Raw genomic sequence first — 17726 nt, forward strand, 5'->3', positions numbered from 1 at the left:
TGGGATGCAACTTAACACATGAAGTGCCTTGCAAAAGGTTACATACACACACTTTAGTTGATTTCACCAGGATCGTATGTGACAGACCAAAACAAATTAGCTTATAATTGTCGATTCAAATGGAAACGATGCACGATTTTTAGACATACTTTCTATAATGAAAAGAACCAAAGAAAGTTGTGATATGCTCTCTGCCCCCTTTCATCTGCTACCCCTAAATAGAATCCAGTCTGACCATTTCCTGCACCTCATCAGTACATAAACTCCACCTGTGTGTAATTTAATCTCAGTATGACTCCAGCTGTTCTACGAAAACCTCAAAGGTTTATTAGAGAACATTAGAGAATAAACAGCCTCGTCAGACTGTGGAGAAGTTTAAAGTCATGTTATTTTACGGACGACACCATAAATATGCGCCATTAGAAGAGAACCTTTTGGCCTCATTATTCTGAACACATCATTCCCAAGGGGAGCCACGGTTTTAGCGTTAATGAAGGAACAGCCTGACCAAGACCAGGGAACACAGCACAAAGCTCTGGGATAAGGTTTGGAACAGGGACACATTAAGACATAACATGCCAAGTTTTTAGCATCATAAAGTGATCAATTTATTATATGAATCGTATATTAAAATGAGTGCAGCTCGATTATTTTCTGCCAAGACAGGGGGGGTCACTTAAAGTCGATAGGCTGGGCAAGGAGAAGATTTTATTTCAGAGCAGAGGCCAAGAGGCACCAGTTACTCCGCAGCTCAGGTAGGAGAAGAGGATATCACCAAAACTAAATTTTTGACCTACATACAAAAGATGTTGGTGACAGCATCAAACCCTGGGAAGTGCTTTTCTTTAGATAGAAGAAATGCATGGAATTAAATACAAGGCAATTCTGGGAAAATTGTTATGGAAATGAACCAGGAGCTACAATGGAGTGATTGAGATCAAAGCAAAAATATAATTGTGTTCTAATTTTTGTTGGTCTGTCACATCAAATTCCAAATAAACACACTGAAGTGTGTAGTTTTAATGTTACCAAAAAAAAAAAGCAGAAAAGTTCAGGGGGTGTCAAGACTTTTTGCAAGGCACTGTTAACATGTCGAAAACAACAGCAGCAATTGCAGCAAAAGCTAGTTTGAAAACTGGTGTAATTTCATTTAAAAACACAAACATAAGAACACAGCATGTTAAATAAGGTTGCTGTACAAAAGTACGCCCTTTTTGCAGTTTGAGGTACGCCACTGTGCTTGCTCTTACCAGTGAACTTCTGTGGCATTGAACTTTTCCGCTTGGCAACGTTGCTGGCGAGCCTGTCGAGAAGCAGCGCGCGCTCTGAGCCCATCTGAGACCTGGCTGTGTGGCTGTCCTCTGCTTGACCACAAAAAGACAAAGACAGAAAACAAAAAGAGAGTAAGAAAGACGACAGCAACGTCAAGGAAACAAAGACCTGTTGCCGAGCCACTGCTCTTCATAAAATGAAGCGCAAATAAATAAATAAACCAACGAGGAGGAACAACTCATTAATTTGGCATTAGACGCTCCTCTGACCTCACTTCCTGGTTTTTTTTTTTTCTTTATTTTTTTTTCTCTTTACCTCATCAGTGAAGGAGGAGAGACCACAGGATGAGGATGTACTTCCTCACCACTACAGCACTATCAAGCAAAACTTACGACATTCGGTGACCACAGAAACAGTGCGCCTTCTTGTGTGTTGCAATCGTGCAACTGTCCTGCTGGTACAATAAGGCGCAGTCGGCAGCGGGGGCCGACGTCTTACGTGAGCGTGCCTACGCTGGGCCGGCCCGGGCTCAAAAGTTTGCCCTATTTGGTTTCCCCTTTGCTGATACAGACATGAGAAGCGGTCTCCGCTGCACTGAGCCATCACACCACAGCAGCCATAACCTATTTAGTCAGTAATCATGGGGCACCAGCTATAAGTTCATTAATTTAATGAGGCCATAAAAACAGGATCTGCTGGCTTTTTAACTGCACGCCCGCTGTGTACGCTCACGAACGAACGCAAAAAAAAAAAAAAGGCAACAACGTGTTTTAGTGGACTTGATGGCTGCAGCAGCTGCATGTGTGAAGTTTCGGAGATGTTTTCAGAGAGTGTGACGGCTGCTCACCTCTCTCGGCGGGACCTTTGCTCTGAATGTACACATGGCACCTCTCCCTGTGCTCGTCGAGGGAGCTCCGCTGCTTGTAGCTGCGACTGCAGTGGTTGCACTTGAAGGGCTTCTCTACTGCGAGCAAGAGTTTCAGTTAATCACCAAAAAACATTGACGGCATGAAAACTGGCACAGCACTTATGATTTCACAAAGTGTGCAGTTTCGCTCAAAACTGATGAGGTGTTTCTTTGTGCCTTTTTTTTTTGTTTTGAGACCGACGGCAGGTAAAGAAAAAAAAAACAAAACAAAACACGTGACCTGAAAGTGAATGAGTAAGTTTCCAGAGGCGATTGAGTAAAAGATATCATAATGCGATGTGTGTTGTTTGCAAGAACGCACAGCGGAGCTGTTACTGGAAAAGCCAAGAGCCCTCCCGCAAACCCTCACGAGCCGAGATTCAAAAGGGAGAGAGAGACTAGACTCAAAGGAGTAACTGACATGGCACTGTTCGCAGGTGCATACGATATATGGGCGGCTTTGACGCCGTGTGTGCGTGCTGAGTGATTAAGAACGCATGCATGTGGCTGGCTGCTACCAGAATGGGTGCGCAGGTGCCCGCTGAGAGCGTCGCGTCGTCGGCAGGCGTAGCTGCACATCGGGCATTTGAAAGGCTTCTCTCCGGAGTGCAGTTTGATGTGGCGAAGCAGGTTTCCCTTCTGGGTGAAGGAGGCCCCACACTGAGTGCAGTGGAATGGCCTCTCACCTGAGAAACAAAAACAAAAAATAAAAATAACACTCAGAGGAGAGGAAGAAAAAAAAGAAACCCACATGGTTTAACTCATTAAATTGCAGAAGAAACTTCTTGCATATTTGCTGCTTCTATTGGCTTGTTGGTCACGGCATTGATATATATACATATATATTCATACACACACATATATATATAATGCATTTCTATTTTTTTGCAATTACTATGTAGTTTCCCATTATTACAGTGAATTGCAAAACACAGAATCATTCACCATCTTTTGAAAGGGGAACAAAGCAACATCCACTGATTGTTGAGAGAAGACGTTCTCACGACTCAGACCACCAAGCAAGTTGTGCGAAAGATGGTGAAAACAGCCTCTGCTGAATGCGGTGTAATGTGTCACATGTTCCCCCACGAGTCCAGCTGACGGGGACTAAAGCCAGTTTGGCCGTCTGGTAGCGTCTCAACTAGAATGTACTCTTTGAAAGGTGTGCATTGTCTACAAGGTTTTTCCACCTCATCGTTACATTTGTTATTTTTAGAAAAGTTCCCCCATCATTTCTAGAAGTGTCTCCATCAGTACAGAAAAAAAAAAAAAAGACATGATACAATACAGCACGTTCTAACCGTGATACTGCAATGCATTCACTGAAATGCCCCAAAAACAAAGCAGTGGTTGGGCAGCATGTTGAACAGCGTGTTTCCTCAGACTGGAGGCAGGATTGATGCTTTGCAGCGACCAACCCAGAGTCATGACTTGAATCTGATAATTTGTGAAGCTAGCTAAAGATTAGGGTAATGGCAAGCAGGCCATTTGATTAAAAACCTCTAATCAAATAGGCTTATTACCAAAAATAAATAGTCAAAAAACCAACAGACGTGGGCAAAAACTATTTTAAGAAGGGTTTAATGCCAATAAAATATTTTCCACTGACAATTTAGAAAGGTGTGCATAATTTTAATCACGCCATTTATTTATTTATTTATTTGTAAAAATGTAAATGAAACAGAAAAGTATGTCCCTTTTAGATTGTCTTTATTTTTTTGGTGTGAAATGTCTGTCATTTACAATCAGACAGAAACCTTTTGGTTGAATGAAAAAAAAAAAAAAATGTAAATCTACTAGAAGTATGAATCATTTGAACTCAACTGTACCGGTAACCCAGCTGAGGCGTTTGGAGGTTTAGTTCTGTAGTAGTGATGGGTAATAAGTGACAAAACTTGATGATGAAGGTTCCCACACATTTTCTATTTCAAAATTCCACACCGAATTTTCAGGTTTTGTGGTGTACTAGAAATTGCTACGAGATTTGTTTACAATGAAAACTCCACCACAGTAGTCAGCTCTTATTACGTGCATGTTTCACAGACGAAGAAACTCAAAGCCGTTCCACTATTTTTGGAATCTGGACGCGTCGTTGCTCCGGCTCCATTTGAAAATCTAAAATGCTCTCACTGGATTCTTTTTTTTTTTTTAAAGCAAAACATGGAATCTTTAATGCAGTTATTCTGCTCATTAAGTCGTTAATAACGTTAAGAGGCTGCTTCACAAAAGCAAATAAATGTCTACCACCCTAAAAATAAATGTTTCTGGGTGGTGCGTTGCAGAACAGTAGAGCAGGTGCCCCGTATCCACAGGCTATTACTCCTCAACCTAGCAGTATGAGGCTCCATTACTGACTTGAGCTGCATGTGTTCCCCTTTCTCTCGCTGCCAATTTCCTGTATGAACACTGCAAATAAAGGCCACAAGACCAAGTGTTTCTGGTCTTTTTAGTAGCGTTATTGAACACATTTAGAGCCCCATAAACAAATATTGCTCATCGCTTATGCCATCATTGAGGCCTTTACTGCTAAACAGCCCAGAAAAGCTGCATTTAGCTGGAATTTCAAATGATGCTCTCAAACATCAAAGTCAGTTTCTGGGGTTCCAAATGTCAGAGTTTATCATCATCCCCATAAATTACAGTTCTCATCACATCTCCCCCCCACACAATTAAAAACAAAACAATAATTACCCATTCCTAGCATTACTTAGCCCTGGGGTCACAATGGGCTTCTCGTGCGGGACAGCAAATATCAGTAAAACTGTAGCCATGCGTACGCCTTTGTGGGGGTCTCAAATTAGTGTTAAAAAATTCGGTTCACATGACAACTCACTTGGGGCCCATATGGCCCCACTTTCTAGCCAGGATTTACCTGCAATCACAGTTACAGGGGCAATTTATGTGGAACCCACTGGAGACCTGTTGCATCCAATACGGAGCCATTTTCCAGTTCCTTTCCTGCTTATCTGGAATTGATATGAACTTATATTTGAAATCCATAAAATTCAGCGTTTTGCAAAAATATCTTAAAAAGAAACTATTTGGGAACATCTTAAATCTGCGTGGGACCCTGGGATACTTTCATCATTAAGACTTTCCTGAAGTCTGGTTTAGTTTACAAAACCTATAAAAGGAAACAAGAAAACAAACAAGAACTAGTAATGGAGGTCTAAAAAAGTGTTAACCGTCAGCAAATAGGTGGCATACCATCTGGGCAACCGCGGGACGCCGGTGTTTTTATGACGTTTGTGACTTGCTCCCGTCAAACGTGCGTCTCAGTGAGGAAAAGACGTCAAGTTTTGCTTCGAGTCCAAAATTTTGACTTTTTTCCATCCTGCATCTACGCTCTTTGCATGCTCATCTGAACACTTATCTGTCAATGTCATCAAATCAAACAGTTAGCTGTTCTGTGCTCGTCAGTGAACTACAATGGAAGATATTTCACAATCAGATCCCGCCTGCCGATTAGGTGGCAGTGACGTGCCAAATGTACGCAGAACAAATGCACTGACCCCATCAATAAGAGACGAGTCTGTTGGTATCAGATAGATGATCGTGCAGCTGTTTGTTTCAGGTCAACTGCTGTTATATGATTTTTGTTTTTTTTTTGTTTTTGGTGCTTACCAGTGTGGCTGCGCTTGTGCACTAGCAGCACATTAATGCTGATGCAGGAGAGACCGCAGATGTCGCAGCTGAGTTTCCCCTGTGTCGGAATGCGGGGTGCCGTGGATCCGGGCGCGTAGCCCCCGTCTGCAGCCTCATCCAACGCACCTGTCGTTTGGCCGTCTGGCAGGGATGCCGCTTCGTAGCGCGAGTAGTCGACCAGTGACAGGTCCTGCGGCTCATTCATGCCATCCTCGTCCCTCTGCTCGTCATCCTCCTCTGTCCTGTCCTCGTCAACGCCTTCTTCCATCCCGTCCTCGCTGTCTCCCTCCGCTTCCTCTTTGGGCATAATCACTGCGTGCTCAGCATCGTCCGTCTCCTCGGCTTCGGTTTTTATCACGCCTAGACAGAACACGGGAGTAATAAAGAAGCAAGGCAAACATTTAGAGACCTTTCTAATCGCACATGCAGAGACTTAAACTGAACCATATGAGAACAACTAACATGTAAAAACATTTCCCACTTCCAAATAAGGAGCTAAAAAAGCTAGAGGATCCAGAATGCGAAACAGTCACGTCTTCACTTCTACTTTTATATTTAAAGTTTGATATTAGCACAGACACGTCTCCAAAGTGTGGGGAGCTTAATTTGGGCCGACGTTTAGTGTCTCAAAGAGATTCAGTAGATGTGCGCCTGAGATAAGAGGAGAGCATTTCCTATGAATACGCAGAAAGTAGAACCAGGACAGGAGAAAAGCACAGCAGACGCCTCACACAGACAAAACCAGTTCCCTTTGCTTTAAAGGAGTCGGTGTGTTCATCAGCACTGTCACACACACACTCACCAGTAATAATATGACCTGCTTTTTCTTTTTTTTTTTCTTTATGGACCCTGTTTATAGCCACAGGATGTCAACATACAGTGTCCTACAAAAGAGTTCCCTTCACTTTCACATTTTCTCATGTCAGAACTAAAAACGCCAATGCATGTAATGTCATTGGGATGTTTTGTAATAGTTTTGCACAAAGTAGTTCATGACTGTAAAGTGGAAGGAAACGCATGTTTGTCTGCAACCCAAAAACTTGAAAAGTGCTGCATGCATTTTGAATTCAGCCCTCCTCCGTCGACAGCGTGTAGAACCACCTCAAAGTTTCATGTCTTGTGGGGTATGCTCGAGCAGCGCTGCACATCTGGTGACTGATTTTGTTACTTATTCTTTGTAAAATAGCTCAAGCTCAGTCAGGTGAGCATCTCCAAGCAAGACATTTCGAGTTTTGCCTCCGGTTCTAAGTAGGATCAAGCTCTGGACTTTGACAGGGCCATTCCAACACACAAACAAGCTTTGACCTAGTCCACTCTACTGTAGCTCTCGCTGCACGCTTCTCGCCATTGCCCCGCTGAGAGGCGAAACTCAAGTCTCAGGTTTTCTGCAGCCTCTAACAGGTTCTCTTCTACGACTGGCGTGTATTTGGCTCCATCCATCTTCCCATCAACTCTGACCGGATTCTCTGACAATGCTTCGCTAAGCCATTGTCAATGCACGATGCTGCAAAAACCATGATTCATATGTGATGTGTAGTTTTACTTTTCTACCATTTAGATCAAGATCGTTTTGCATGTAGGCCAAAATCTTCACTTGAGCTGTTGATCGCTGCAGCTCCTCCAGAGTTACCGTACGGCTCTAGATTGTTCTGTGCTCTCCTTACCCAGCTGGTCAATTTGGTGGACAGCTATGAAGGCACATTGTTGGCACTAGATTATATTTAGGAGTATCAGAATAAATATGGTTGAACACAAAGACACACAACCCAATGAAAACCAATGAGGTCTGTGTTCGTAAAATGACAAAATGCAGAGAACTACTTACATTTACTCAGCTAAATTTGAGTAGCTTTTGTGAAAAAAACAAAAACAAAACCTTTAGACGTAGGTTTACTTTTTATTTGAGAAGTATTGTTATAAAGTATCAATACTTTTACTTGAGTAAGTCTTCTGGCTACTCTACCCACTGCAAGAAACGTCACTTAATGAAAAACAGGCTAGAAAATGCTCACTAGAAGTTATTTACATTGTTCTAACACAGTTATAAAGCTTCAGTATTAGTTTTAGAAGTTCGATATTCAACAAATTGGATTTGGAAGACAGATTCTTCTGTCCGAATTTGTTATTTTCTTAAACATTTTTTGCATTTTAGACTTTAAAACACCAGAATTTGTCACATAGGCTTCTTTTTGTCCGTCTGATGACATCAAATGGTCCGATTAGTTAATCAGTACTTGAGCAGCCTTTTCAAAAGTGTTTTACTCTTCAGTAATTTGTTGCATGATTACATTGTACTTTTACTTGAGTAAAATATAGTGAAGGAATGCTCTTCTTACTATATCGGCCTCTGACAAAATGTGGAAAACCTTTTGAGGAATACTTTTGACAGGCACTGTGTGCTTCACCATGACAGCTTAGAGGAATCCGCTTGCTGAATGCACAGCTATCAGCACCGCAGCTGCTGACATGCAGAGTCCTGAGGTTCATCTTGCAGGACCTCTCACCTAGCCTCTTGCTAAGCGTGAACCAGCCCTGAGAGCTACTCAGTTCCATCCAGAAACCACACTGTGGTCTTGGCGGTGGCTGATGATGAGCTAAAGAGCAGCGCCTTGTATTGTGGAGAGCGCTCAGAGGTGCTATGGAAACTTTGCAAGCACAGAGATCTGTGACACCCAATATAGAGTCCAGGGTCTCTGAGAGCAGTGAACCGCAGGGCCGTGCAGCAGAACGCAGAGCGGGGCTTTAGGAAGTGCACCCGGTCGGCTAGATGGCAGCCAACCAGAAATAAGAAGGGAGCGCCGCCTGCACACAATGTTCTCTTCTCAACACTGAGGACTGAAGCTAAGAAACTTTTGGAGTTGGAACAAACTGTTACGATTGGTTACTTGCTGTTAATAGACAGAGTCTGGGACCCCCTGGCAAATGCAGCAGTTCCAATTAATTAACATGCAGTGGAAACGAGATACAGTTCAACATCCCACTAAAAATCGATTCATGAAAATGGAAATGAATGGAATTGAAGTTTGGTTTCTATACTTCATGGGAATTAATGAAATCTTAAAACAAAATTGTGGATACTGACAGAAATTGGAGAGTAGGGCTGGATTACATTTTCTCTTCCAGACTACTTTTTTTTTTTTTTTTACTATATCTAAAAAAATAAAGCATTAATCACTTTTCTAAAAAGTAGTAGTCGCTCCACTTGTCCATTTAATGATCAATTTCAATATTTTTCTCCAAAATCTGTAGTTCTATAATAATCTCAGTCTACTTGAAGCTGTGAAAGGACGATATGTCTGATGGTAAATATTAGAAATTAGAGCCGTTTAACTATCCATTCCTGCATGTCTTAAAATTCTCAGGTTTTGCTTCAAAATTATCTAAAGCAGGGGGAGCTGTGGTGGTTAAGGGGTTGAGCACGGCCCACGTGTGGGGGGCCTTGGTCCTCAACGCCGCTGTCGCAGGTTCAATTCCCGGCCTGGAGACCTTAGCCGCATGTCTTCCCCTTTCTCTCATTACCCACTTTCCTGTCAATTCAATATCAAATAAAGCCACAAGAGCCAATAAAACCTTTAAAAAAAAAAAGATGCATAGCAATTTCTCTAATTTCTCTCTAGGACAGTCTTGCAGCCTATCTTGACCATGATAATCTTGGAAAAGAGATTTTCAGTCTCCTAGATAAATAAATAAAGGTAAACCAACTACTAATTATCCCAACAAATACTTCATTTCCACAAAGAAAAAAAAATACTGTACTTTCATTAGCTCTCTGGTATTTGCAGTTGTACTTTTTCTTTAGCAAGCTGCTTAAAATGTTAGATGAACTGCAAATTCATTCATTGAGAAGTAAATTGTGCATATGTGTGAGTGTGTGCACATACGTGCATCCATGACAGCATCCGAGTGTATTCCATTCACAGTGACAGAGGCGTCTTCCTTCTGCTCTTCCTCCTCCTGCGCGTTCACCTCGGCAGCCGCGCTGCAAGCTTCTGAACAGGCGCATAAATCAATTCTCGTAATCAGTTTGTCAATTAAAAATAAAACTGTCAAAGAGTCTTTTTGCACCAAGAAATGAATGTTCAAATATTCCCTTTTAGCAATTAACACACAGAAATCTTCCTCGCATGCTCTGCAGAGACACACAGTCATTTATCATGTTTGCAGCTTGCACAAATTCCACAAATACGTCTCGATCTTTTCGAAACAGTGCTTCAGGTCAGACGGCGGTTTCTGCAGAGGGACGAGCTCAGACTGATCACGTATGTTTTCAAATTTAAGAACAGGAATGAGATACTCACCCATTTCGTCCTCCTCTGGGGATGCGACTTCAGGATGCTTGTCTGTGTTCATGGCGAGATGCGGGTAGTTTGAAAGTCTTACTTCACAGGTCCAGTTGGGTTCCTGCGCCGGGCAATTTTAGAACCAGGTTTGTGAAGAGGAGTTCACAGAGCGGTGACAATGTGAAAGGGCAAATGTGTTCCCCACATTCATCCTGCCGCTTTAATATAGGCTTAATATAACATTTCACAGCCCTATTAAAAGATATTCTGACTATTTCAATGAAGCCTGTGAAGAAATAGAAGCAACACTTGTCTCTGACTGTTCCTGTTGGTTGGACAGCATAAAAAAGAAGCTTACAAAAATAAAAGTGGGTGAAAGCCCACGGTTGATTGCTCGACCCTGTCTCTACATTTAGCCTTATGAGAAAGACGAGATATTCTCTCTGCACACGTATTTCCTGCTGGGTTTGTACACAGGAGCAAATGTAAAAGAGCTTTCCACTCCAGCAGCCGAAACCTCCTACTCTTGTGGCCATAGTTTGAAAATGAACATCCATCCTACTGCGCATTTCTAATTAAAGATGCAGAGACACCTTCACAGGTCACAGAGGAGTTGAGAAAGTTAACTCAAGTTTGAAAGCCTCTATGAGACATGATAGTAAAGAAAAACAACAAAAAAAAAAATACAAAAAGTTACAGGCTACTTCTCATAGTTCTCACAAGCTCAAAATGAAATTGAGAAGTGTGTGTCCACATGTTGCAGTTACTGCTAGGACCCACTTTTTTTTTTCTTTAAAACAATTCATCTCACTACCTTATCATCTCGGAGGTTTGGATATTGCTGAAGCTATCTTACCTTCCAGTTGCTCAGCACCCAGAGGAGAGGAAAGCTGCTCTGGTATTTCCCTACTCCACCGCTGGACTTTCTCTGAATATGGATCCTGCGCAGCGTGACTATGGTGAACGCTGGAGAGATCCCTTAAAGGAACAGGAACTCATTGTGAACAAGGTGGAGCAACAAAGACTTCACATCCAGTAGAACGGCGCGAGCAGCTCAGACGGCCCAGTGCAGTCGGGGTGAAACTCAGCCTATCAGCCGTTTCCGCTGGGCCTGGATGTGAAGACTCCGCCGCACCACATCCTAATAAAAGGAAACAAAGAGTGGATTAGGCTTTTGACATAATTTCTCAGTCCTCACCGTCACAGACTTGTTTCGATTTAAGGAGCTATAACTCCATCTTGTGGCCAAACCAGAGAACTGCTTTTCACAGCAATTTACTTGTACTTCATAGTGAACAAATCAGTATTTATTGCTATTGACTAATATTAAATGTTTATCATGTTATAGGTTTTTCAGCCATATCACACAGTCATACTCAGGCTCCTGTGGCACTTTTTTTAATAAGCCTACAATACATACATATAAAAAAACAAAAACAAAGTTGTGTTAACCTACTTATTCTGGTCTAAATAGAGGAGTAGGTAGTTTACTGTGTTGAAACCAGACTGGAAAACCTCCATAATATTGTCTTCACCTTAAATGGGCTGAGAAAGGAAGACTATAAAAATTTCAAAATGCAGCTTGGAGATAGGACTAAAATTTGCTAAAACAATCTGGCCAGAGCCAGATTTCTAAAATAGAGGATGCACCACATCGTAAAAGGTGCAGGGACAATGCCTGACAGCAAACTGCTGTTTAGAGTAGCGAGGATGATCTGCTCTACGCTGGGTGAAGCCTCCTTAAAGAAGTGAAGCGGAGCAGGATCACAAGGAGAACCCCATATGTTCAACTCTATCCTTTAAAAATAAAGGTCAGACTCATTGGTTCAAATTTATCAAACACAGATGGACAGCGGATCAAACAAGACGGATCACAAGCAGATGCTGAGATGAGGGCTCTTGCAGCAACTAGCCTTTCTACGATAAAGTCATCACATGTTTCAGAACACGCTTCTAGGCAGACAGGTTGTGGGGCATTCAGAACCGAGTCAATCAATTTAAACAAAAGGCGTGAGCTATTTTGACAAGACACAATAATATTGGGTAGATCTTTAACAATGTTCTGATAATGGCGCTAGCACTTCTTGAGGATCTGGAATGAAACCTGCAATTTATCTTTTTTTTTTTTATCCTCACCTACCCCGAAGTTCAATTTATCCTTTTTATATCCCACATCTGGAATGTAAAAAAGTATGTTCTGCTATGCTGCAACAAGAAAAAATAAGGCACAAAGAAACATAGTAAGAAAATAACTTTACAGTGAACATTTAGTTCCAACTACAGTGGAATTGAAGCCAAAAGAATTCTCTTTGTGATGTGGGAGCACTTTTTTCTTACCTTCTAGTCTTCCCTTGCTCCATTATATCTCTGCTCTTTTAAGGTAATACCTTTGATTCTGTTTTGTGTGCAATGGCACATTTGTAATAGCTAACCAAATTTCTGATTCACCACCAAACATTAATTGCCAAAGAACTATATAAAAACTATATAAAACTACATAAAAAACAAACCTTTTACAAGGATCCTTGAGTTTGGTTTTAAAACTGTTCCCCCATCAAAGCAAATGCCAAGGATGTGTCCGATAAATTCCCATTTGGCGTTTTGAACTTTAACGTGCCGACCATAACCCGCTGTGCACCCCTCACATCTGGTCCTATGTCGCATTTTATTGTCTCCATCCCCTCACCCTCCTTCTGTTCTTGTAATTTTTCAACTCTCAGCAAAAAAAAATGGAGCCATAAAATGCAAAAGAAACCACACCCCCCAAAATACTTTGATCTCGTCACAAACATCTGCTTCACATGGTCAGAAAAACCTTATTAAAACAACCTGTATCAAAGTATAATATCTGAAAATTATCAAATGAAGTGAAGAAATTCTAATTTTATTCCTAGATTTACTTTTTGGTCTATTATAATTCTGTTTTGTGTGGGAAAACACTCATTATGTCAGGCCTGCAACACATTACAAGAGAGCTGAGATAGGATTCATTTTTGGTTAGCATGTGAGCAAAGAACCATATCTGACAAGAGAAGCCTGAGGTGATTGTTATAATAACTTGCAGGATTCACAAAAGCTCTCTCTGTAAAGGAGTCAGAGTGTACTTTCCTTTAAAACTGCATACTATCATTGACAGCTGATGCGCTTAAAAGAATCAGTTTTCCAAATATTTTTTGATTTTCTCCAGTCTATAAAAAAAGCAATCCAGACTGTTCTCAGAAACAAGTCAAAAAGCCAGACTCTGACTACTTAGGGTTGAATCAGTGCCTCTGATGAGTTTATTTCCACATTTGTGATAGAAACATTCTGCTTATCACCCCGTTTTGTGTAATAGTTTGTTCAGAGTGGTACGGGGTGGTAAATTTTCTATCACACTTATTGTTTTGCGTGCATTAATAAAAGGATTGGTGTCATCTAACAAAAACACATTCTTCATCAGGTAAAGACCCCTTATGGTTTCCTTTCAACAATGGCTTTTTCCCTACTCCTCTATAGAGGCCATATTTATGGAGTCAACAAATCAGCTCCTCCAGAGTTACCACTATACGCATCTATGATCAATGTTTGGCTTGACCTGCCTCCTTTAGGTGGACAACTATGTGTTGGTAGGTTTGTAGTTTTACCATACTCTTTCCATTTCGGGATGATGGTTTTAACATTGCTCTGCGAGATGTTCAGCATGGAATATTGTTCTGTAACCTAACCCTACTTTAAACTTCCCCACAAAACTTTTCCCTCAGCTGTCTGCTGTAATCCTTGGCCTTCATGATGTTTCTCATTCTTCGTACAAAGACCAGAGTCCCTCACAGAACAGCTGTGGATTACATACACACATGTGGGCTCCAATTTTAGGACTTCTGAAAGCAACTGGGCGCAATGGATTTTATTTAGGGAAAACGGAGGAAAGGGGACCGAGTAGATAAACTACACTTTTCAGCACACCAGACTTTTCATTTTAGCACCATTTCACAATTATGCACCACTAAACTTCACACAAAAGCTCAAAATACATAGACATTTGTGGTTGTAACATGTTAAAGAGTTCAAGGAGCACACATAATTTAACAAGGCACTTTATATGACCTTCATCCGCCAAGCCACTGTTAACCTTTAAGAAGCCCATCCTTTGTTCGCTACCCCCACCCCTCATAAATGCCACAGAATGTAATGGGGGCTTGCTAACTACCTATTGGGTTAGTTTGCTGTTTTACAAGTTAGTCATCCTAATAAAGGAGATTTCTAAAAAGCCAACAGATGTTTTCTCGTTAATGTGCGACTCAACAACAAGATTGGCCACGGTGTAGAATGACCTGTGTAAACAAACATGCAATCACTGCCATGGATAAAGCAACCCTCAAGGAGATTTCAGTAACAAGCCATGCCGCCATTCCCACCTGAGTGGTGCCTTGTGAACGTTTGGCTGCTGCCCATGGCCTGTCTATGGCAACCAGCCACGAGCTTGGAAAAAAAGAAAAGCAGAAAGAACGCACGCTCACAAAAGCATTACAATGCATGCTGGGTTTCCATGGCAAAATGAAAGCAAAGGAAAACAGGGAAAAAAAAAGTGAGATGTCGACCAATAAAAGCCATTAAAAGCTGGGCGGAGGGCATATCTGTTCACACTGGCAAACGAGAACAAAGTACAGTCTTTCATGATCAGAAACACACATGATAAACTGTCCCTGCTGTGCAGTGTTATTTAAACAGAATCTTGAAGGGTGGGGGGCTATTTTTTTTTAGGGCTGGTGGGGGCAGGGCAGGATCACGAAGAGTGGTGTTTTGAGTGTCCCTTTGCCTTTTATAGCTGCCCACCTCAGTGAGCAGCAAGGGAGAGAAAAGGAGATCTGGGAACTGACATAATGAAGCAGGGAGTGGAGGGGGGGAGTCCATAAAAACACACCAAGACCTTGTTGAGTGAGCAGAGGTTGTTTTGTTAGCTAAACAATAATTAGCCCCAGAGATATGTACATGGATTTTCTATGTTTGGGGTTGATTAAAGAAGAGAGCACCTGGTGGGTTCCTGCTTCTTTTCAGAACCAAATGTATCATTTTGCAGACTGCAAATCAATACAAGAGGCTGTCATGTAAAATACACCAAATCTGAGTGGATAGTGAGTGAGAACAAGTGAGAAGGCGATTCAGCTGTTTTCCTCTGTGCAATCAGGACTGAGAGAAGACAAGCAAGGGGGAGTGTGCACAAGTTTGCAGGTCTGAGAGTGTGAGAAAGCTTTGGAGAGACAGAGGGAGACAGAGGAGAGAGCTTCAGCCTGGCTTTTCTCTGCTGCGTCTGGAGAGAGAGGCGTGTCCACGGACCAGTATAAAGTCCAAAGAGAGCGGCTCGCATTGAGACATTCTCAGAAGACGGTCCTTCGTGTTGCTCACTGACCAGAGGAGGAAACTGTGGAAACTGTGGTGACTCCGTTTTTGATGACCACCTTTGCATTTGGACACTTGTTGACTAGGTATTTTTTGGCGTTTCCTTAAAAGGTGGATGACATTCACCTGAAGAAATCACTTGTATATCTTTCAATCTGAACAAAAAGAATTTTTTTTTAATCACCAGAACATTCTCTAGCTGATAAAAGGCAGGCTCCAGTTTCTGCACTGTGAAATTGAACCAGAGGAACAGAGCGGTAATACAGCCGAGGTATTGTGTCCTTGCAGTCGAAACACTAACCGGCTGACATATCAAAAGATTCCTGGACAAAGTGTTCCTCTAAAACCTTCTGTCTGTCTAAAGTCTGCTGTTAGAGAGAAAAGTCATCAAAAAGCAAGAGAAGGGAGGGGTGAACCTGAGAGGATCCTTGACAAAGGGCAAAGGACTACGTGCAGGTGTCTGAGCTGTCATGGTGCGAGGACGTGGCGTGGCTTCAACCTGCTGGGGCCTGTGGACATTCGGTGCCCTGTCACTGGCGGCACTGTGTTTATCGGACCAGGCCATCCGCTGTTCAGTGTGCTCCGAAGAGAGGCTGGCCAGTTGCCGTCTGCCCGAGGGTTGCGAAGAAACAGTGCGCGAGCCTGGCTGTGGCTGCTGCCCCACCTGTGCTCTTCCTAAAGGGGCACACTGTGGCGTGTACTCGCCCCGATGTGGCACTGGCCTCCGATGCTACCCACCACGGGGTGTGGAGAGGCCGCTGCACTCCCTGATGCATGGCCAGGGCATCTGTACAGACGAGAGGGAAGTGGAGGAGAACTCAGGTAAGAGCAAAAAGATTTGAGTATGCATCCTTTCTGCCTCTGCCAGGCAGGCTCATGACAGGAAAGATTTTCAGGAAATGTCCAATTACAATCCTTCAGGTCCCAGTTGACCAGGTCAAATTCCTGCTTCTTTGCTCACTTGGCCTTACCTGACCTGGGGAGTGGTTGCGACAAGGTCCTGCGTGTTCACCCTAATCTCAGCTAAGCTGTGAAGCAGAGCATGCTTCCTGTCAGCCAAGCTCACACAGTCCCTCTGCTGTCTCCTGGTTGCTCGCTGTGAAAGGGGCCCCGCTGTGCAGCGCAGGCTTAAGACATGCGAGCGTCTTGGTGTTGGCTGGGGCAGACATTGTGTGTAAGAAGTTATGCTGTACCTGTTTCAATGAAAGAGTGGATTAAAGAGATCCTGCAGGGAGCTGTCAGGCACAGGCACCGATGTACACCATAGCCGTGGTGTAAATGTAAGTCCATGTGTGTGCCTTTGTAATGGGAGGAGGTAATAAAAGCTGCTGTATGAAATGTCTGTAATGGAGTGAGGCCAGTATGGGGCTATTAGCGCTCTCTGCAATCAGTAATTCACTTGGTGCTCTTTCATGGATATCCCCCTTCCTCCCGTTCCTCCTGCTGCTGCTGCAGATTTCAAATAATTCTTCTCCTTATGTCTCCATCAAGCTCTTCTGGTATTTGGGTTCTATTTTTCTCTCCCTCGACTTCTCTTTGTAATAGTATTCTTCTGAAAATGAAAAAAAAAAAAGTCTGCATCTAGTTTTACACAGTTGAAGGAATAATTATTGATGTTTTATAAGCTCAACTTTTTTTTTGGAGAGGAAATATACTATTGGTGTCTTTAAAGGAAAATCCGATCGTTCTAATAATGTTTTTGAAGATATGTGAGCTGTTGCATTTCTTATACTGCAATTGCTCCTGCTGAACTCAAGCTCCCAGATCATTACTGGCCTCTGAGAACACCAGAGAAGTAGATGAGGCTCAGCCAATAGAAAGCTCCCAAGGGGTGCATCCTAACTGCAGCATCTGCTCCCCCTGACCCGATCCACCCCGCCTCCTGTGTGCCCCGACGAGCCTTCGAGCGCATCGCCCACTGCCTCCAGCTCCTTGATGAGGATGAGCTCATCGGCACCTTGGCTGCCAGAGCTGAAATTAGAGCCTTCTGCTCTCTCTGTGCATGACCGGCATAGGTTAGCATGACTACATGTAGTCAGAAAAAAGAAAGGAGCTGATTTTTTGGAGTTTGATTAAAAAATGAAAAAAAAAAAAAGCAGCTGAATGCATTTGTCTCAGCATTCATTAGTCCACACCCGAATGTCACTGCTGCCCTTCGATGTTGCGCTGACAATTAAGCTGTTCTGAATATAGGTTGCAACAAACCAATGAGCAGTCATGTCTGTTTTTTTTAGGGGGGGGGTGGG

The 17726-nt window shown here is 42.6% G+C and overlaps 2 protein-coding genes across 6 annotated transcripts in view; one reads left to right on the top strand and one right to left on the bottom strand.

The window, feature by feature from the left end:
* The window catches only part of LOC103463304 (zinc finger protein Aiolos-like), a 33078-nt gene that overhangs the window by 5074 nt on the left and 10278 nt on the right, over window positions 1-17726 (bottom strand). The window contains exons 1-7 of one of the 4 annotated variants that reach the window (XM_008406592.2): window positions 10961-11433; window positions 10123-10225; window positions 9706-9813; window positions 5951-6184; window positions 2698-2865; window positions 2120-2236; window positions 1251-1364 (exon numbers count right to left, since the gene is read on the bottom strand). In XM_008406592.2, coding sequence (XP_008404814.1) covers window positions 1251-1364; window positions 2120-2236; window positions 2698-2865; window positions 5951-6184; window positions 9706-9813; window positions 10123-10174 — 793 coding nt within the window. In that variant the 5' untranslated portion in view covers window positions 10175-10225; window positions 10961-11433. Of the gene's footprint in view, window positions 1-1250; window positions 1365-2119; window positions 2237-2697; window positions 2866-5803; window positions 6185-9705; window positions 9814-10122; window positions 10226-10960; window positions 11434-17726 lie in introns of those variants that run through there. The other 3 variants (XM_017304152.1, XM_008406567.2, XM_008406575.2) reach the window with 3 other exon arrangements.
* Window positions 15328-17726, top strand: part of LOC103463290 (insulin-like growth factor-binding protein 4) — a 19769-nt gene continuing 17370 nt past the window's right edge. The window contains exon 1 of one of the 2 annotated variants that reach the window (XM_008406556.2): window positions 15328-16302. In XM_008406556.2, coding sequence (XP_008404778.1) covers window positions 15951-16302 — 352 coding nt within the window. In that variant the 5' untranslated portion in view covers window positions 15328-15950. The remainder of the gene's footprint in view (window positions 16303-17726) is intronic. The other variant, XM_008406547.2, reaches the window with a different exon arrangement.

This window comes from Poecilia reticulata, linkage group LG1, assembly GCF_000633615.1.
Source record: "Poecilia reticulata strain Guanapo linkage group LG1, Guppy_female_1.0+MT, whole genome shotgun sequence".
NCBI classification, from domain to species: domain Eukaryota; kingdom Metazoa; phylum Chordata; class Actinopteri; order Cyprinodontiformes; family Poeciliidae; genus Poecilia; species Poecilia reticulata.